General features: G+C 34.0%; 2 protein-coding genes across 2 annotated transcripts; both read right to left on the bottom strand.

Moving 5' to 3' along the window:
* Positions 1 to 3,589: 3,589 nt before the first annotated feature.
* Positions 3,590 to 4,045, bottom strand: LOC108751545 (the record flags this gene model as incomplete). The annotated part of the gene is made up of 1 exon (XM_018491782.1): positions 3,590 to 4,045. A coding segment is annotated over exon 1 (456 nt), but the record flags the coding sequence as incomplete, so codon positions are not given.
* Positions 4,046 to 17,574: 13,529 nt separating this feature from the next.
* Positions 17,575 to 18,163, bottom strand: LOC108751563 (putative uncharacterized protein FLJ37770). Its single transcript, XM_018491798.1, has one exon. It carries the CDS (start codon positions 18,101 to 18,103, stop codon positions 17,588 to 17,590), a length of 516 nt encoding a protein of 171 aa, XP_018347300.1. The 5' UTR covers positions 18,104 to 18,163; the 3' UTR covers positions 17,575 to 17,587.
* Positions 18,164 to 22,338: the final 4,175 nt, after the last annotated feature.

Below are 22,338 nucleotides of genomic sequence, written 5' to 3'. Positions count from 1 at the left end.
AAAAAAAAAAAAAAAAAGTACAAAATTAATTATCGGAAATGTTCGCATATTCACTATAATCACAGTTCGAGTGAGTCTTGATGTACAACTCGACATTATTCACATACGATTAAACAGTCAAATGTGTTTCATATCTCTTGGAAAAGTTCAAAAATTATGTGTAAATTATTCAATCAAGTGTGTCCATATAAGTATAAAAAATCATTAGAATATATAAAGTTAAGTGGAACGCAGATGTGTAAGACGGACATTGTGTATCTGTCGCAGCTTTTTTGAGAAATTAACCTTTTCACGAAAAGGCTAGCCTTTATGCAAAACGGTGCTTTTTTGCGAAATCAACGATCGTTCCTCAATTAGACTAACGCACTTTAACCTTTTCGCGAAAAGACTAACTCACATCAGCCTTATTGGTTAATGATACACATTCTGCAAAAAGGCTAATGAAACATTTAGCCTTTTTGCGTCAAGTCTACATTCTAGGCTTTACGCAAAAGAGTAAAGGTATAGAATACCCCGATCACCTAAAATTTTGATAAAAATACACTCATTCGTTTTATACACGATGCGTTTTTGCACGAAATGAAGGAATTTGGCAGAAAAAAGTGCCGCTCTGGCCTCGAATCAAGATATTAAGCGTTAAAGTTGACGACTATTGAGGTTAGAAAATCTCAGTCACATTGCGAAATTGTAACCCATATAGACAGTGGGGTATGTAGACTAGTGCTCTTGGGTTCTGGGCGGCTACGCCACCCTTGAACAAAACAAAAGAACACATCCCCGCTTGGATCCTAATCGGCTAGAAGTTGTCTAGACAGGGTCCGCTTGGAATATTTTTAACACATGTAGACAGTGGGATGTGAAAATATAAAATGCACATAAAATTCCAATACATTTAAACAGATATAGTGGATATGAATTAGAAATATATTTTATGTTTTGTAATGTGTGTGTATATAATAATGCACATAAAATATAATTCTAATATTCACTAATATGTCTATATTATAATGTGTGTCTGTCTATATGTATATGTTATATGTTACACGTAACAAAAAGAGATGAAGTAGCTGCACTAGTGCTAGACGTTTCATTAACCTTTTTGCAGAACGTGTATCATTATCCAATAAGACTGATGTAAGTTAATCTTTTCGCGAAAAGGCTAAAATGCGTCAGTCTAATTGAAAAACGATCGTTGATTTCGCAAAAAAGCACCGTTTTGCATAAAGACTAGCCTTTTCGTGAAAAGGTTAATTTCTCAAAAAAGCTGCGACAGATACACAATGTCCGTCTTACACATCTGCGTTCTACTTAACTTTATATATTCTAATGGTTTTTCATACTTATATGGACACACTTGTTTGAATAAATTACACATGATTTTTGAACTTTTCCAAGAGATATGAAACACATTTGACTGTTCAATCGTATGTGAATAATGTTGAGTTCTACATCAAGACTCACCCGAACTGTGATTATAGTGAATATACGAACATTTCCAATAATTAATTTTGTTCTGCGATTTTTTTTTTGATAAGTTAATTTTTGAAGAGAGCTCAATCCGGTAATCGAAACTTGTAATTTATTTGTATTTAAACTGAACTTTTATTTTATTATATTTTTTAAATTTTATTTTTCTCTATTTGTAATTTTTTCTTTTAATTGTGTGACTTTTAAGGAAATGTGTTTGACTCTTACTTTATCCTTTATTTATTGTTATTTATTTTATATAGGAAGAGTTCTTCAATCTGTTAAATGAGTTTGTATAGCAATATCCCGCAATCACCCTAATAACCCTAGTAAAGTCCTTTCTATTAATTTTAACTCTTTTCAACATTAGAAAATCTATGTATTTTGCAATTTCCATATAATATCTACCCGATCTCTTATCTAATGAATCATAAAAATTCTTAGTTAAAGTTTTATTAGCCTTAGACGCAACGCACAGCTTGTAATCAACCATGTTTCTGATTGGTTTACCAATATAGCAACATTTTTTGCCATTGAATCCGCAATTTCATTATCTTCAATACTTACAGTAAGTCAAGTAAGAGCGTGGTCGACTTTACTCAAAGCTAATAAAAGATATCGCCCTAAATCTATCATGAATCCATAGAGGGCACCTTTGTCCTTGATACACTATCAAGGAAGATTCAGTTGTCATTGAACTTTCTTAAGAGAATCACATTAAGCGCCATGAGTACCAAATACGCATCATGCTATGAAGCGTGTTCCTCACGTTGTGTTTCTCTGCACTCACCCGAAAGGTCCAAAAATGTCAGTCGTCAACAATTAGCGGCTGCTAAATATATGAAAAAGTCGAAATCATTCGTACAAAAGTGAGTGCAGCGATATAATGTGGCAAAAAATATCGATAATTTACCGGAACGTGGCTCAATATGCAAAGTGGACAAAAAAAGACGATAAAAAAATAGTGAATCTGTTTTCGCGGAATCCTGGCTTAACACTGCATCAAGGACAAGCAAAATTGAAGCAGGAAGGTTAGATATATCAAGTTTAATGCTTCTAATATGGCAGCTTTCACTGCGAAAGAGCTAGCGGTAGGATTCAGCGAGTATTCCTGACTCAAATTTATGGATGGGATCCATAAAGCGCAACCTACGTAAGTATTATCATCCATATCATGAATACCTTGATCCATCTGTAAAAATACGGGTCTCATCAATAGATGCAGCCCTGAATGCGGTCAAATTTATGAAGGCTCTATTCGGGTCGCCACATCCTTTTGTCGAAATTCTCGAATCCAAGTCGATTTCTGATTTAATGAACATGAAATCTCAAGGGTATAAAAAAGACGAGTCCCATACATATATTGATTCTTTGAACCTACTGATTTCCTTCCATCTGTACAATGTATAAAGAATATTTCTTTTAACTATCTTTTTATTTAATACTAAAAATAATAAATGACAAATTTTATTAATAATTTGTATGTTTAAGTTGTATACGAGTATATTTTAAAAGGAAATAAAATCCGCCAGTTTCGCTACTCTGGATTCAAACGGATATTGTTTAGAGAATTTCCAACACACAATATTCGCTAAAGTCTTGGGAAGACCCATTGCTACGAGGACAAGTCAATAAGTTTTTAGAAAAACATAGTAAAACACATTTTTTTTGATCGATTCATTTTTATTTCTCAACATAGTCTCCTTTCAGCTCGATACACTTGATCCAACGATTCTCCAACTTTTTCAAGCCGTTCGAATAATATGATTTGTCCAACCCTTCTAAATAAGCTACTATTTCGGCGATGAGCTGCTCTCTGGTGGTAAATCTCTTTCCTCCGAACCATTTATTCAGGTTTGGAAACAGTCGCAGGGGGCTAAATCTGGCGAATATGGCTGGATGGGGAAGCAATTCGTAGCGGAATTCATTGAATTTCCCGGTGCCGGGCACGTGTAAATTGCACCCGTGCATTGTTTTGATGGAAGAGCACTTTCTTTTTCGCCAAATGGGGACGTTTTTTCTTTAAAATGTTGTTGAAACGGTCCAATAAGGCTACGTAATAATCGCCATTGATCGTTTGCTTCTACGGAAGGTAATCGATATGAATTATATCGCGTGCATCCCAAAAAATTGTGGCCATCACCTTTCCGGCCGACTTCACGGTCTTTACCTTCTTCGGAGCTGGTTCACCCGGTGAAGCCCATTGCTTTGACTGTTCCTTCGTCTTCGATGTGAAGTAATGGATCCATGTTTCGTCCACAGTAATGAATCGACGCATAAATTCATCTGGATTACGTTGAAACATCTCTAAACATTGTTTTGAAATCGTCACACGGTCACGCTTATGGTCAACAATGAACAAACGCGGCACCCATCTTGCCGATAGCTTTTTCATACTTAATTGTTCATGCAAAATTGAAATCACTATGCCATGTGATATGCCTGTGGCTTCAATAAGCTCGCGCACTTTTACTCGTCGATCAGTAAAAACAATAGTGTGGACTTTATCGATGATTTCTGGCGTAGCAGCTTTAATTGGACGTCTCAAATTGCAACGTCCGAATGCAACGAGGTGCATCACATGTACGACCACGTTTAAATTCATTCATCCAATTGTATACAGTCGCAAACGCTGGTGCAGATGTGCTATAGACATTATCCAACTCGGCTTTGATTTCTTTCGGCGTTAAACCTTTCATATGTAGATGTTTGATCACTGCATGAAACTCGTTTTTTTCCATTTTGCAAAAAATACAAAGGTTGGTCGCTTTAATCGTCTACAGAAATGAAACCACACGATGAATTCCGCTCAAAATTTGACAGTAATCAGCTGAAAGATGCTACTTATTTGTCAAAAAGTAATGTGACATGACACAGCGAGTGCGCTCTGACAGATTTTCTAAAAACTTATTGACTTTCTCTCGTACTTTATATGTTTTGCGTAACATGTTATTAATTTGCTTGATGTAAGATTTAGATGCGCTAGTAAATCAAAAGGAGCCCCATTCGAACTGAGCTAAAATACTATCGCATTAACAAACATAATGGATGTTCATGTTTGATACCCCATGATAATCCTGTTATCTATTTTAAAATATTTACAAATTTAGCTGATTTTCGTTTAAGCTTCACTGAGTGATCCCTCCATTTCCCCGAGTCCATGACTAAACTAAAATATTTTATTGAATTAGAGAATGGAACAAATCTATTATTCAATTGAATATATATATATACACATGTACACGTGTACTCAAATATGTACTTATTTTTAAACCTTCGGTTGTAGTGCGTAACGCTAGAAAATCTCGGCGGCAAACCCCTTACTATCGAAGCGATAGCCTGAGCCGATCACCTCCAGGAGAATCGACCGACGATTCTATCGACCATCCGGAGATTTCATACTCACCGGTCGGCGACCGATCAGAATTAAGCTCCCCTCCCATACTCGATCCCACTATTAGGCAAATCCTAAATTATTCCCCTCCTCCCCTCGAGGAGCGATTCCCTTTCCCTCCTTCGCCAAATCCACTTTCGCTTGCTCCATCCCATCCAGATCCCGCGCCGATCGACTGGGATCAGTTCTCCCGATCGGTTTACTCCTCTCTTACTAACGAAGGAGATAGAATGGTAACAGTCTATATTCCAGGAAACCCCACTCCCTACACAGTCCAGTATAAGTACCTCGTCCCAATGTGCTCCTGCACCACCTTCTTCGCCTCCAACCCCCCCCCCCCTCCCAGTAACCCCTATCCTCCTTCTCCTCTGTCTCTCCTAACACACACACGCACCCGCACACGCACACGCACCGCACGCACGCACGCACACACACACACCATTGCGATATGTTTATTCATCTAATCATTTAATGTAATAATACCTGTAAGCATAATAAATACAAATTAATTGTAATTGAAGACCGCTGGCTTTCCACTCTTTTTTTTGTTACCCCTCGGTTCCTTCCCCGCTCTAGTTCTTAAGATCGCACGAGATCCAGTCCCGGATCAAAAGGATTAAGTTCCTTGATCCAAAAAGTAGGACCGATGTTCGCACCGTCCGTCGGGAACAGGCGTCATAGCGTCTTTTCGGGACGTTGACCCGCATTCCGGGACCGAAAAGGGTGCGTACGACTCACAGGTGTTCGCCTCTCTGCGTATATCTGTAAGATTGAGTCTAGTCGTCCTTCCACACCCTCTCCATTTTCCTTTCTTATCTCGGTTTAAGGGTTTGGACGTAACATTATATTATACGATAATAATTAATTATAATTATACGATCGCTTACCACGTACCTTATGACACAAATCCTCGCAAATATGACTCAGAGTAAGTAATACAACTTAAAAGCTGAACACTGGTAAAAATTATTGGAACACTGGTAAAAATTATTTCTGATAAAAATTATGAAGGACCATAGCAAGCGACAGTCTTTATATATTGTGTGAGGAAAGGAGAGGAAATGAAAGTGGAGAGTGTAATTTTATGTGTTTTTTAAATTTAATGATGTAATTTACGAACAAATATTCGGTCTGTCGATGGAATCTCCTCTCTCTCTAATTCTAGCAGATGTGGTAATACAAGACTTGGAATGTAATATTTTTAAGACATTAACCAGACATATTCCATTCTATTATTGCTATGTGGATGACATTATTATCACAGCTTCAAGAGATATTGGTCTTAGTCCTCTACCGTTCGATTTAGGGATCAGGATTGTGTCCGATCTATTTCATGAATTCAGAAGTTTCCCCTACGTCAATATCTGACGCGTTAAAAGAATCAATCAAAATTATTAAGGCTTCTTGTGATAAAGAAGTAACTATTAAGTTATTTATCAAGTCTGGTCCCGATGCACATTTGACTTTGACCGTCTTAATAATATCCACCACTTCATTAATAAAAATGACGGAAAAAATCTCCGATTAAAAAATCTTCACCATTGGGATCCTCTAATTTATTAATACACCAATGGGCCAAGTTTTGCATAGTCAATCCCGACTACTCTTCAGACGATATTCGAAAAGGGTTAATAGAGTTGTTATAAGCACAACCTTTAAAAATGTTAATCATATCCCAAAATGGGTTAGAATGTGGATTATAATCCATCTTATTTACAATTTCAAGGAACCTCTCTTTTTTTCTTTTAGCAATAATGTTTTTCGCTTTGTGAGAAACTCTTCGGTAATTGGCCAAATACTATCTTGATGGAGAATTTTTAAGTTTCAAAAAAGTCTCTTTTCTATTATTAACTACTTCTGAACAAGTCTTGTTCACTATAGAACTATTTTATTCCTACGTGTAATACATCTCTGACTGATATTATGATCTAATTCCAGATTATATTTGATCAAATTGCTCAAACTCTAGACAAACTCCTCGATTCAAAAAAGGCCCACATGATGGAATCATACCATGTCTTATATAAGAATGAGCCTATAAGATTAATTGACTGAAGTAAGTTCATTTCTTAGTAAGTTTCTTTCTTTACTCTCTCTATAAAACTGTTTTTATCAAATTTGTTAAGTATTAACTTTGGTTTGCAAAAAATCGATAAAGAATTCGCCGAAACATTCCCCGAGTGAAATTTTATAATTATAAGTTAATGATCACTGCCAAGCGGTTCCTCCAAAATCGATCCAACTTGAAATTGAGCCCAGATCCGATGATACTATTGAAATATCCGGTACGCTAAGGTAATCAGTACAGGCAGAAATTTTAGTACCTCTACCATTCAAAATTAACAAAGAGGAGTTCGTAATAGTCTCCATGAAAAACCTACCCATCGCATTATCTCTAGAAGAGCTTCACAAGTCATTTTAAGCATTGAAGTCTCCCAAGATTGCAATACTGTATAACTGAATAAAAGACAAGAAGCAATTAAAAAGATTATTCCAATTATCCCCATTCATATTAATATTCGGTGGTCTATATATAGATATAACTAACAATTTTTTGTTGTTAAAAATAAGCTTGTTGACCGTCATCGCAATAAATTCCACGTCCTTGATATTAAATGGATTAAGATCAATTAATGAAGGTGGAAATGATTCATTTCCAATGAAAATCTGCAATTCCACCGTCATTTCCTAAGTCGTTAATCCTAAGTTGTTAGTCTATCACTTCTAAAAATTGTGTATCTTTTATCAGATGTTGTCGTTCCTGATCTAAGTCATGTCTCTTGCAATGCAACTATATTGTAATCAAGAATCAATTTTGAAAATTCATTTAACTTGGATGTGAGACAGTTCCACTGAAGACATAAACAATGACTCAAGCCCGTGGCAGTCAGTGTTATTTGCGATAATAACTCGCTGTAAGTCTAGCTATATTTCTCAATTTCTCATTTCTGATCAGTTTATCCTCCAGCAAAATGAAGTAAACTTGGGTCAGGGTGGTTTCCCGCATGATATTACGAGGCATTCGATTCCAAAATAAGGTCAATCTTACCTCCTACTTTTCTTGAATCCATTCGATTAATAGACTCCAAATTTAACTCATGTGTGGTGGGACCATCTCCCGAAACCCCATCCGGATTACCAGAAGAAGAAATTATGGAGTTTGGTACTTCACGGTTAGACCATACGTCTCTAGTCAGAGGACGAAAATCCCTTCCCTTCAAAAAGAGTCCAATCCCTATTCCTCCACCTAAATTAAGCTGATTCTTACCTACCGGTCAGTATTTTTCAAAACTTCCGAGATCGAATCGCCACTCAAATTCTGTGGACAAAGGAAAATCACTATTTTGTCCTCTCTAATCTCCCTTACTACATGAGCCAGAGAACAAAATGCCCTGTAAACCTCCTCAACCTTCCTAATATTTTGATGCTTTATCAATTTTTGAGCTAGTTGTCTGTCCACATTGGCATAGGCGTCTATGTTCACTAATTTCAAGTACTATTCAAAAACCGGACAATCTAAATAAAACGCTTGGTAGTCTCTGTGACAGTTAGTACATTTCTCACGATTCGCTTTACATTTATTCAAGGGGTGATTGTAGGACAAGTGTCTCTCCCTCTGCAATTATTCGAGTGATTCCAATGACAATATTTAATACATTTTCTTACTCTATTAATATAGGGATACACTCGCGTTTTTAAATGTATATAAAACTCGGGTAATAGACTAGAGTTAAAGATAATTTTTACGAATGTGAGTCCACTAATGTATTAGAATCACGTCACATAAATTTCAATTTCTCAACGTTAATTATTTCAAAGATTTACCTAGCCACGTGATTCCCTCCATAGTGTCTTCCACTGTCAAAGATCGATCAACCCTCCTCACAACTCCTGTTTTCAAAATTCTAAAATTGGAAATATAACTCAACCACTTAAATAACTCTTTGTTATTACTATAGTAACAAATTCATTTGCTCCTTGATAGGTATCAAAACTATTGTATTAACTCCCACCTTCCTAATCTTTGTGATTTTTTTAAAATTAGCATAGAGCAAATTTTTTTTCCGATCAGCATAGGAGTCGTTAGTTACCAATCGACTGATCAATAGATTCAATATGGACTAAGAATGGAGCTGATGATTCTTCTGTGTATCTATTACTTAATTAAGACCTAATATAACTTTCTCTAAAATTAGGATTTTCTGATCTCTTATGAGGGCTCCTATCTCCTAATCTCATTGGAGAAATTATGGATGGAGCAAGAGTAGGAAACTTCGAAAATCTTGGCTCTTCTCTCCACAGGGAATGAGGTTTTTGGATCTATCATATTTTTATTTGAACGATCTTGATGAGGCTCCCACTGCCTCTCTCCACGACTTATACCCGACAATTTGTTAGAATTTACCATTTCCTCGAATTCATCAAAAGCCTCGAAACGAGAAGCAGAAATCGACCTATCAAATCTTTCATAGCTCGTAGAGTTAATCTGGAATGAATCCATCAAAGGGAAATTTAGATTCTCTCCCCACTCTATCCTCAGATTCATTTAGTTCCCTCTTCTCAATTTTGGATTGTTTATATTGAGGAGATATAGTATCTCTTTACTATCCCTCTTATTAGTCTTGTTTTTCCTTCCCATTTTTATGAAAATAACCAACTTAATAAAAATTAGTTCAGAGAATTATTTCTATTTAATATATACTCGTATTATTGATGAATATTATAATGAAAATTTTTAATAATCTTGTAACTATAGTAATTCCCGAGCAAGTCTATTTCAGATTAATGTAGGATGTACTCGTATTAGACTTTTAAAGTATTGAGTATTAAAAAAATATATTTACTATTCCAGGACTTTAATTACAAGTTTAAGAAGAAATAGAGTTAGTTATTAAGGATCTTTAACATACGAGTATAACTGTTGATTAATAGTAATAATATAGTTAACAAGTAGAAAGTAAAAGTTTTATAAGTATCTAAAGTATATTTGTTTAATTTACATCGAATTTCTAAGTTTTATTATTTACAATTCTAAGAAATTAATTATTTTGGTATAATTTCTAATATTTGTTAAGTCCAATCCGTTTATTTTATTAATTTATTGATTTCTTCAATATTATATTGTATAATCCGAAAGAATAAGGTTACAATAAATTAATAAAAGTGATTATTAGTAAAAAGTATAATTTATATTCGGCTTCTATTGTATTATTTGAATGTGTAGTAATGATTAATACAAAGATATAAATATTATTGCGCAAAAAATGCACGCGCTTTAATGTTGATGTCTGAAAAATTATTGTATAGTATAAAGGGGAAATAGGAAGGAGTATAATCATAAGGTTATTGTCAATTCGTTTATTTAGTAAAGGTCGTATAAAGAAATTTTGGTAGATGGCTAGTGATCTATCAATCAGTAGCACCAAATATAAAATTCGTTAATATTAGGTGTAGTAAAAAGTCATCGCGTATTTTTAAAAGACATCTATCAGTAAAAACCGCAATTACTTTCTTACCAACAATATAAATATATCTTGATAGAGTAAAGTTTCAGCTTTAAAAATCTCTTTTTTAAATTATACGATACGACAATTTTTAATGGAGTTATGAGCAATTAAAGTCAAAATAATTCTTTTATTTAATCCGCGATAACTCAGTAATCAAAAGTCGTAGAAATATTAAAAAAAAACGATTTTGTAGGGAAAGTATCAAGCTTTCACGATAGGTAATCGAAAATTTTCTCAAATTCGTTTTGGACACGTTACAAATCCACAAAGTGAGAAGAAAATTTTTCGTCTTTTTCAGCTCGTAGTTTTTCGTATGTAAAAATTATCAAACTCATATAAACTTAAAAAATGTTAAAAGTAGAGATTTCAAGCTTTAAAACCCTTTTTTTAAATTTGAATTTCATTCATTATTGACGAAGATATTGTATATACAACTTTGAGCTAAAAAATACGCGATGACTTTTTACTACACCTAATATATACGAGTATATATAGAACCATGCCACAATTGTAGAAACCCAGATATCTATTCATCAAAAATAGGAATGTTAGTCCTGACAAGTAATTTGTATTTAAGAGATAGAGCAAATTCTCGTGTATCGAACATCGCGTCTAAATTTGCTTGATAAACTCAAATATATGTTTGGTATTCATAAATACACTGATACACAGAAAACAGTTAGTATGCGAAAGTCAAGTTACCATACTTGTATATTGCAGCATAACAATTCTGACTCTCTTCGTTGGGGCTACAAAAGAGAATCACAGAGTATTCGTAATTAAATATGAGTATTTCAGTTTTACAGAATGATTAGGCTTCAAATTCCAAATTCACAGCTTTAGGAAATTTCTCTTTATTGTTTTAATAATCTTTATTATAATCTTTATTGTTTTCTATTTGATATAATGAACTATTTTAAATATACGCCTCTAACTAATATAAATGATCAACAATAGTTGCTTTCAGATAATTCATTCAATTTTAAATTTAAGCTTTTTGGAATAATAAAACTATTGTAATATAATCAAATATAAATTTAAAAAAAGTTTACAATCTTCTCTTTTTAATTAAAAAAATTTTTTTTAATTTTAATTTTTATTTAATTTAATTTTATTATTATTTGTTTTAAATAATTTAATAATTAACAATTATCGAAGAATATATAAATACAAAAGAATTAATCCAATGTAGCGACACGTGCGCGCGGCGTCGCCCTCAGATATATTTTTCTTATCGAAAGAATAACAAACAATTAATATACGTATATTATGTGTTCTAATGTTCGTTAAATGTTTACAAGTTAAAATAATTAGACCGTCCATGTGAGCGTCACAGACATCCTTTTCACTCGTTCAACTGAACTGCATATTGTTAACATATGCACACATCTTTCTTCTAGCTTTTCGAAATATGAAACTTTGTCGTACCAGACATGCGAGTAATATACCTATGCCATTCAGGATTCTGTAAGCCAAGCAACGATCTGAGGAGTCAGTCTCTTTTTACTCGTCGACGCGAATGCACCACGCTTTCGACTTCTGTCTAACAAAATAAAGTACCAGTGTTAGCACCAACCGAGTCGCCGTTATTACCGGACCACTCCTTACCCACACCAACATTAACATTTCATCTGTCTTTAAATATTTTATATTTCAATTTCAATCCAATTACAATATTAATTTATAGTTTGATAACAGTTTAACCAAAAAGGATGAAAAAAAATTATTTTTACAAATGTCTCAAAGAGATTAGTTATACTAATAAATAAATAAATTAATAAATAATGTTATAAATATCTATATACATAATACATTAAATAAATTATGTATAAAAATAAAATATCTCTTTGTTCCGAAATTATCGTTATAATCTTTTCATATTCTCGGAGCAAGCAAACAGCTCGTCGACACCAAGCGATCAAAACACGAGCATACTTCGATCCTGTGTTAATCATACTGTTTGTCTCAAATGGCATGCGACCCCCCTTGCGCAAATTCATAAAAACGTCGATCGCGCACACGCTCCGTGTGAGAATAGTGAGTTCGCTACCGGATCCCGATCAATGTACATCAAATATCGCTCCTCGCTCTTAACGCTTCTTCGCGAAAGTTAAGCGAATGAATCGACTTGTCGCGTATCACCGCTGTCTGCTATTATATAACGTGATCGGTATACGCGTATTGTAAGACCGTTCAGTGCGCGAGACTTATCGGCGAGATTTGCCGGTCTCGTCACTGCTCGCAATACATACTTTTTCGAACGCGAAATTACTCAACGTCATACTAAGTGCGAATTACCTGTGCACGCATCGAACCGAACGCTTCAATTGTCGCAATATTATTACTACGAGCATCGCTTACCGCCCGCTTCAAACAAATCTGAATTCAACTCTATAATAAAATCTAACTTATTACAATCAAGAGAGTCATCATTTATTACACGCCGCCTTGGCGAGCGAGCCTTCCGTACAAGATGACACCAGCCACTCGTCACAAAACACTCTTAATTAATTGGGCGTTGAAGGCACGCTGTTATATTTCCTAAGGATCACAGCAATATTAATACAATTGTATTAGATAGAATGATTAATATCTTCAAACTTTATAATTAATATTATTACTATCATATAATTTTCGTTTATTCACAGCCTTTATATGTACATATAAGGAAAATAGTTAATTATTGAACAGCGAATCTCCGACTCGTCGAAATCACAAACAGGTATATCTATTATAATAAGAATCATAATCCATACTTATTACATCCATAGATACTTATCATTTAACTTATAATAATTTGGTATAAATGATCTAATCCGATACCAATATTGTAACATATAAAATGAAACTTTTACTATTTAATTATTATTTATTAAGATTTCGTTCACCAGATAGATAAGCAATATAAAATATTGTACTTTGTGAATAGAGCTGATTCTTTAGTACAAATGTTCTGGACTAATATTGATATTGTAAAATATAAAGCTGAATTTACTATTGATTTGTTATTTATTTGTTGTTTGTCGAGATTACATTTAACAAGTGGATGAGGCAAATATAAAGGATTGTAATTTGTGAAATGCGTTATCTTATATTATAAAATTTTATATAAATTAGTTTTTTGCCCTATGCACTCACACCGGGTAACCATCTTATTCTTCCCAAATACAATTTTCCAGAATCTATTCACATCTGCCACAAAGTGGATGCGTAATGGCGTTGTGAAAAATGGCTAATCTTTCTTTCTTTCTAGTAAGGGTTCAACCCAGACGAGCCAGAAAGATCAGCCTCGTTTCCGGTTCAGAATAGAATCCAATTTCGTTAACTTAATATTCCGAACAAGTATTTTAATTCCCGCGTGATTCAGAGAATAACTTGACTCGTCGACCGTTCAGAACGAAATCCCTTCACCGACGATGGTGGCCTTGGAGTCGTCTCCTTCTTTACGGGGCGTGGCTGCCCCTCTGCCTTTGCCGCTGATTGGTCGCTGCGGTACTGCGCCTCCGTCAGATCGTTGATGTGCTGCGCTTCTGTCGGCTCATTGCGGTGTTGCTCGTTGCAGTGTTGCGCCTCTATAGTTGCTCAGCGGTGTTGCGCCTCTGTCGTCGCCCTGCAAACAAACAAAATTTAAAGATATTAGACACGACATAACTGTTTGGTAGACAGATGTAAAATGAATAATTAAATAATTCATTTGGAAGAGTTTAATGGAACATGTATTGTACATGTTTGTACAACAAACAACAAATTATAGAAATAGTTCAATCTTGACAGTCATTTAATTTAGTAATTTATTGACTAAGATTAACTCGAACATCATCGCTACGGTTTTTCTTGCATTTTATATGTTATTAGTTTATACTCGTATGCGCTATCATTATGTAATTTTGTTAGTATAAATTTTTTGTACTGAAGAGGACCTTGACCATAGGTCGAAACGTATATGTTTAATATTCACTTTAAATAAATGGTATAAAAAATACACACTAATAATTAATGTTGACTCAAATTGGCATTTTATTTATTATTTTTTAGAATTTTCTTTAAAGCCTATTGATTTTATTGTTTATAAAATATAATTTATTTATATATTCATATATTTTTTTTAAAGAAAATTGAATAAATTATTTAAGAAAATTATTATTTTAATGATTTATTCAACTTTCTTTTTAAAAATACATATGCTTGTGAATGCATTATTTAAAATTTAAATAATTCTGTGAGAAAGCAAATTATATCGGAAAAAAATGTATTTTGATCGTTTCTTAAACGATATTTCGATCGTTTCTTAAACGGTTTTTTTTTGTTAGAAAAAAAACGTTTTCCTCAACGTTTTTCGAATAGACATTTTAACCAATCAGAAACGTTTTCAAGAACCAGTTATGAAATGTTTCAGAAAAACATTTATGACACATTTTTTAAACGAATATATGCTACCTGGGTAATGCATAAGGTTGCGTTAGCTAGAGAATTGAAAAGTGTTCGAGATGTTTCGGGGTGTATCATGGTATTCAAAGTGAGATAACATTGGAGGTGGGTAAACACGTAGCAAGCTATAAAAAATATTCGGAACGTTTTGACGAATATTAAAATATTCAAAATGAAGTGGGGGTAGGGTGGAGATGGAAGTGGAGGTGGGACGGGAGTGTGCATGGGTGGGTAAGGATGTAGCAAGATATATCGGGTAAATGTTGGCGTCCATCGAGGTCTCTGTAGTGGATGGGAGGGGAATAGGAGGGGTTCGGATGAATAATGTAAGTGTTGGTGAGTATGTAGCGTGGAGAATACTTGGGAGTGTGTGTGAGCGTATACGAGCATTAATTGTCAATTTATAATCGAATCGTGGTCTCCGCGGATACCTTGATGATGGTTCTTAATTTTATTTTATTTCATTTTTATAGAAAAATTTAAATAATTCCCTTAATATTCATCGGAGAAAAAAATACCGACACTTTCATTATATAATGAAACTCTATGCTATCAATTGAGCCTATTAAAAATTTCGTCCGTCTAGCCGTTTTTTAGACATAAACATAGTGTATCCAATCAACTCGACGGTTCGAGTAAAGATACACTGTAGTATCTCCAGCGCCCAGGACGCGCGAATACTTAGCGCGAAACACTATCGTGTCTCTTGACTTTAAAGTTGTTGGTAGAGAATAAATTGAATTGTAAATTGTTTGACAAATTTGTTATTAACTTAACATATAAATTTAATCATTAATAAATAAATTTTGATTATAACGACTTTTCTAAAATTTTATGTAATAACTTATTATGCATCATAAAACTTCAAAACATTTGTATTAGCAAACGAAGTTTGTAAATTATTATTTAGAATTGTTTTATTGTGATTTATTTGTATAAATAATAAAATTTGTTGTATATTGTCTAAGTAATTTCATTATTATATACATGAATCTTCTAGTCTGTAAAGACGAAGTCTGTAATTTTATTATATTCATAAATCTTCTAATCCGTAAATGATATGTATCTTTTAGCCTTTCTGGATTATATTATGTAATTATAATTTTAATTATGAGCATATTTTTATTTGTCTTATTTATTTATTAGTTTTTTTATAAGCAAAACTCATTAATTATTATTTAGCTAGATGCTCTCTGGCTCTTTCACCATCGCGTCGTCACTTTGATAAAACTTCAAATATGGTTTTTTAACTTTCCTTGCCAATAAAAAAGTGGAATTTGGTATTGGGCGATAAATTTCATCATACTCTAAATGAATTTATGGATTTCAGAGGTTACATCTCTAAGGCAGAAGTCCCCCTATATCGTGAGCATGAACATGAATAGAAATATGTATAAGTATAAAGAATTATGTATAAACATATATAATTATATACGAAATACATGTTTATACATATTCATTCTTCTCCCTTCTATATAATTATACACCTTTTTTCTTATACAGTAATTTGCGTGAAAAATAATTTAACATTGAGGAAAAACATCATAAATGCTTAGATAATAGGAATTTTCGTATTGTTTCTTTTAGAAAAAGGACAAGTTTGTGTAACAGTAGTTTATAAACGACGCCGTTATCTTGCGAGATGACTCTAGAGAGTTGGTATGGTAGACGTGGAAGCAGTACACTATGAAGTTGGCGGCCTTAGGCCCCCATTGCAAGACGAACGGTCAAGACAAGATATAAGGCCTGTTCTTTTTGACTAAACTTTTGCACTAGTTCATCTTTCTTTCTTTTCTTTCCTCCTGGAGAGAAAAGGAAACAGAACTAGCTAAAAAGAACAGACTTATTGAAAAATCCAGTGTTGCCTAACATATTGACACTTGCATCGAACTTTATTACAATTAATCAGTGGGACTTGATTTCGGATTACGAACGCAGAGTTGTGAGACACGCAGAGCCCGAGAGACAGATCAGATAAGTATAGTAAGCACAAGAGAGAAGCGGTTGCAGTGCGAAGATTGTCGAATCGCAGGCTGCCATTATCGAGAACATTTGAGAGGATAACTGATAAATAATAGTGCGATGCTTCGAATAGACTTCTGAATTAGTATATTATCGAAGTATGATGGACCTGACCAAATTCAAGACCTCTGCTGAAAGAATAGTTGCGGAAATGATAATTGAACGCGACTGCATGTATACGAGGGCTGTCTGAAAAGTTTCCGACCTAACAAAGATAGAAGACATTTTTTCTGAAATTTTTTTTTTATTTTTCAACATAGTCTCCTTGTAACTCTACACACTTCTCCCAGCGATGCTCCCATCTCTGTAACCCGTCCAAATAGTACTTGGCGTTTTTCTCTGCAAAATAATTGTTCACGAAGGTGATTGCCTCTTCATTTGACGAAAATCTCTGTCCTCCGACCGCAATTTTTAGATGAGGGAACAAAAAGAAGTCGCTTGGGGCTAGATCTGGTGAGTAAGGCGGATGGTCAAGCAGTTCAAACCGTAATTCGTGGATTTTCGCCATGGCAACCACTGAGGTGTGAGACGGTGCGTTGTCTTGGTGAAACAGGATTTTCTTTTTCTGCAAATGTGGCCGTTTTTCCGCAAGTTCTGCGTCCAACTTGTCAAGTAATGATGCGTAGTATGCTCCTGGTTTTACCTTTTTGAAGATAATCGATGAAAATAACTCCATGACTATCCCAGAAAACAGTCGCCATCACTTTCCCAGCCGAAAAAGCAGTTTTTGCTTTTTTTGGAGCCGGTTCCCCCTTTGCCACTGTTTGGACTATATTTTTATTTCGGGCGCATAATGGTGTATCCAAGTTTCATCTACAGTAATTAATCGGCGCCAAAACTCGGATTTATTGCGCCTAAACTGCGCCAACAGAGCGTTGGAAATGTTCATTCGAACACGTTTTTGGTCTAACGTGAGCAAACGCGGCACCCAACGCGCGGACAGCTTTGTCATGCCTAAATGTTCATGTAATATGTGACAAACACGTTCTTTTGACATTTTCATAACCTCTGCTATCTCTCTCACTTTAATTCGGCGGTCGTCTAGCACAATTTGGTGAACTTTGGCGATGTTTTCGTCGGCAGTTGCAGTTTTTGGACGTCCCGAACGTTCATCGTCTCCCAAGCTCTTACGGCCACGTTTAAATTCAGCTGCCCAAAATTTCACTGTGGTAAATGATGGTGCAGAGTCCCCGTACACAGAATCCAACTCATCTTTGATTTGCGTAGGCGTATTGCCTTTCAAAAACAGATATTTAATGACAGCTCGATACTCGATTTTGTCCATTTTCACAAAATGACTAACATGAACTCACTCAAACGACTGCTACATAACAACTGCGCGTCCAAAATGGCTGAAACTGTGGTGAGTAACTGTTAACAGATGAACAACGAAATTCACTAGCTTTTACTTACCAATGCTGCTATCTTCACGTTGAGGTCGGAAACTTTTCAGACAGCCCTCGTATAATCGATACACATGCGAGTACCGCAACGACTATAGAACCCTGAATAAGTATATTGCGCGGACAAATTACCTAATCCCGGTAATTGAGGATCAAATAAATGTTTTAAAATATAAGAATTACTTTATCATATTAGATCTGAAGGATGGGTTTCATCATATTTAAGTAATTGAAGAGTCGATTAAATATACAGTCTTCACTATACCGCTGGGTCAGTTTGAATACGTTAAAATGCCTTTTGATTCGAAATCAGCCTGGAAGATTTCAAAAGTTTGTTAACGAAATTTTAGATGAATTAATCCATTCAGAGAATGCCATCGAATATATCGATGACTTTTTGATTGCAATAAAATTCTTGGAGTATCATTTAATATTATTATGTTAAGTAAAGTATTCAGATTACTAGTGGAAAACAAGTTAAATTTGAGGCTTAATAACAGCGTCGGATTGATTCATCTTTGGGCCTTCAGCGACAAAATGTCACGTTCCCCCCCCCCCCTTGTATAAAATTATATGTAACTGCATACTTATTTGTATCGATAATATTTAATCAAATTTGATGCGATCTATACATATAATTACTCTATTAGCAATATAAAGGTTATAATCAAAAGTAAACAGTGCGTTATGTTTCTTACAACTTATATTTTAGACACTTATTAATATAATGTTTAGGCAATGAATAATGTTTAGGAACTCAGTAAAGTTGAAATAAAAATAAAATAGACGTGTGTACATGAATACTTTTTAATTATTATAAATAAATATCTTTGTACTTACGTACTTTCTACATATGTATAAATTATACATAATATCAAAATCAGTCATATCTATTATAATTTCATAATATTATAATACATTCACAGAATGAATTAAAATTAAACTTACAATTAGGTTATGATAACATTAAACTAACAATTTTCTTTTCAATTCTCTACTAGTTTCTGCTATTTTATCAATTATGTGATCTTTTTCGACATTGTCGAATAAGTCTTTCTCAACGAACATCAATTGTAATGGAGTTAAAATATTTTGATCCAATAGAGATCTCAATCTGTTTTTGAGCACTTTAAGTTTTAAAAATACTCTTTCATAAGTTACTTGTGTAAAGGGCAGAGTCATTACAAATTTAAAGATTGTGTACAGATTATTGAATAGACCGGACTGTGAAGATAACTCATGTAAAACAGAAAAGGGGCATGTTAAACAATAGTTACATTTTTCGGAATTATTATGATTATAAATACTTTGATATTTTTTTCTGTCTTTGTCATCATCATCATCATCATCATCGGAATTATCGCTATCACTACTATCACAATTCAACGCCTCTTGATATTACTATCTTTTTGGTTTGTTACAAAATTAGCATACCAGCGAATTGCTTTAATTCTAAAATTAAACTTTTTCGATTAACTTAAATTAGAAATTATTGACAACGCGTCACTCGGTAAATCATTAATTTCGATTGCAGAAATATCTTTATATTTTTGGGGATCAACCCAGGAGCAGTCCATCAATAACACTTTATTAGGTAAAAATCGTTTTTCGATACTATTTTTTACTGTATCTAGAATTTCAAAATAATTAATTTTGTACCGTTTGATTGCCGTTAAATTTCTAGCTTTATCGTTATTTAATTCCCCTGGTAATTTCTTCTTTATTGGTACCTTTTTTTGAGAAAATGATTCTTGAATTTCAACAATACAAGAATCTTTGAATTCGCTCTGAATATTAATTGCAAATTTTTTACATTGATCGACCAAAGATAAGAAATGCTTTTTATTTTGCTTTGCATTTATTTGCTTCAGTAATATCTGAATTGTATTCCAAGCTTTCTGGTAATCTAAATGTTTTATCTGTAAAAATACCAAGACAGGAGAAGTTACAAAAAACAAGTCCGATAAAATTAATGCCATTAGCAAATTCTCAAATTGACTCTATTTTTCTAATAATGTACGGGTTAAAAATTTTGTTTTGCATTCGAAGTTACCGTTAATTATATCAACGAGAAAAGATAAGAATGTCACGAATTTACGAAATTCAGTTTCATTGAAGTCAATTATAGAGACCAAAGCTTTGTGTTTACTCCACCATCGGGTAGCTCCTATTTTCTTTAACCGATATAATTTCTATGACCAAAATACCGTGTTTTTGTTTGCGATTTCCATACATCACTTTTTTACGAGTTGCTTAAAAAGACTACGGATTCTCCCACTAATCCAAAAAAAATTTCTGCCAATATGCAATTGCTCGTTGAATCGGCTATAACAAGATTTAACACGTATAGTGCGTACATATTAGTGAAGGATTTTGACTTTTAAATAAGCTTGAAGTCCATTATATATTCCCTGCACGTTACTTGCTCCATCGAATGAACAAGCAATGATATTAGAAAGTATAATAATAGTCCAAATTTTTCCAATTTTAATTGTAACAATTCAAAAATTATTCGTGGTACACGCTTCTGATCCCACTAAATACAAAGCATTGCCTTCTTTCCGTAGATATTCGTTTTGGCGTCGATGTCGATGATTGGCCTGGATCGCAAATGGTTTTTCGGTATTTGGGATTATCGAAATAGATCCACTTTTCATCATCAGTCACAATTCGGTGCAAAAACCCCTTTCTTTGTTGCTAACAAGCAGAATTTTGCAGATGGTTTTTTGCCTTTCTGTCTCTTGGCTTCAATTTATATGGGATCTATTTTCCCAAGACTTTTAAACGATCGGAAAAATTCTGAAAATTAATTCAATTTAAATGAATGTATATTATATAGTAGTAGTTCAACATCTTAACACTCGGACCGGTAAGGCGCTTCGTATTTCAAGTTTTAATATAAACGGTCTCGTTTCCAATCAAATGATGTTTTACTGTAAGGTGAAAAATATTTAGATCAATTAAATAATTGTAGCTTTAAAAAATTACAACTCTCATCCCCACTCTGCCCTTGCAAGGGACGCAGACTTCTATATTAGATTGTACTGTTGCATGTGGATTTCGACTTTCCATGCGCGAAGCGAGAACTATCTCACACCAAAAAAGAGGGCGGGACTTACTGTATTCACGCATACACTTTACAACATAAAGCGACATGGAAATTATGAGCCCCTTCGCAGAAAGAGGGATGGGGTGGAAGTCGCTTCGCGTAAATACAGTAGGTTCCGCCCTCCTGCGGGGGGGAGGAGGGAGCTCCACTACTGAAAAAAAATAACCTAACCCATTTTTTGATATGAAGTGGCCATAGAGTAAAAAGAAGATCAAATTTGAGGATGAAGCTGGAAACACACAGGAACCACTTCCTTATAGGTTGAAATCTCTTATTCCCTGTTTCTATTGCCTGTGCCTTTTTATTGTGTTTCCAGCTTAAAACATGGGCTCGAAATATGGTTTCGGAAATCTCCTAGAAAATCGAAAAGATGCTATTTTAACGCCATTGTAGGAAAAGTTAGAAGTATAGATCATAAACCACATGATAACGCGTACAAAATACGCATTTATGCACATTTTATTTTTAATACAGTAATTTCAATTTGTATAAAATTTTATTTTATTTAATTAAAAAGCACATGCATTAATTTTTTAAAATCTTCCCTGTGAAAAAGTTTCGCTGAAATTATTCCACGTTTTGGAACATTTCAGCGAAATTGCTGAAAATTTGCTGAAACTTCACTGAAAGTGAATTTTTCAGTTAACATACTGAAAAATCACTGAAATTCAACCGAAATTTCTCTGAAATTCTTGTTGAAATTTGTCTGAAAATTTTGCTAAAATTTTTCTGAAATTTTGTCGAAAATGAATTTTTTTAGCTAAAAATCGCTGGAAATAAAATGAAACTTTTTTAAAATGCTGAAATTTTGTTGAAAAGTATTCCAAAACGTGGAATAATTTTAGCAACATTTTTCCACCAGAGTTGAGACTTTTTGTAATTTCTTTATGCAAGTTCTCTTAGAGCTCAAAGTCATTGGATAGTTTCCGTGACTGATTTTTTTTTGTCACTGGCCTTGCTTGTTGGGCTCCTTTCAGAACCGGGCTCTCGGCGATCGCCGATTAGCCG

The sequence above is a fragment of the Trachymyrmex septentrionalis genome, unplaced genomic scaffold (genome assembly GCF_001594115.1).
Source record: "Trachymyrmex septentrionalis isolate Tsep2-gDNA-1 unplaced genomic scaffold, Tsep1.0 scaffold5, whole genome shotgun sequence".
Lineage (NCBI taxonomy): Eukaryota > Metazoa > Arthropoda > Insecta > Hymenoptera > Formicidae > Trachymyrmex > Trachymyrmex septentrionalis.
This window is presented reverse-complemented; position numbering and strand designations above follow the sequence as displayed.

What these genes read in the sequence shown, in the direction of transcription:
- LOC108751563 (XM_018491798.1), bottom strand. Translation starts at nt 18,103, where the DNA reads ATGGACAAAATCGAGTATCGAGCTGTCATTAAATATCTGTTTTTGAAA.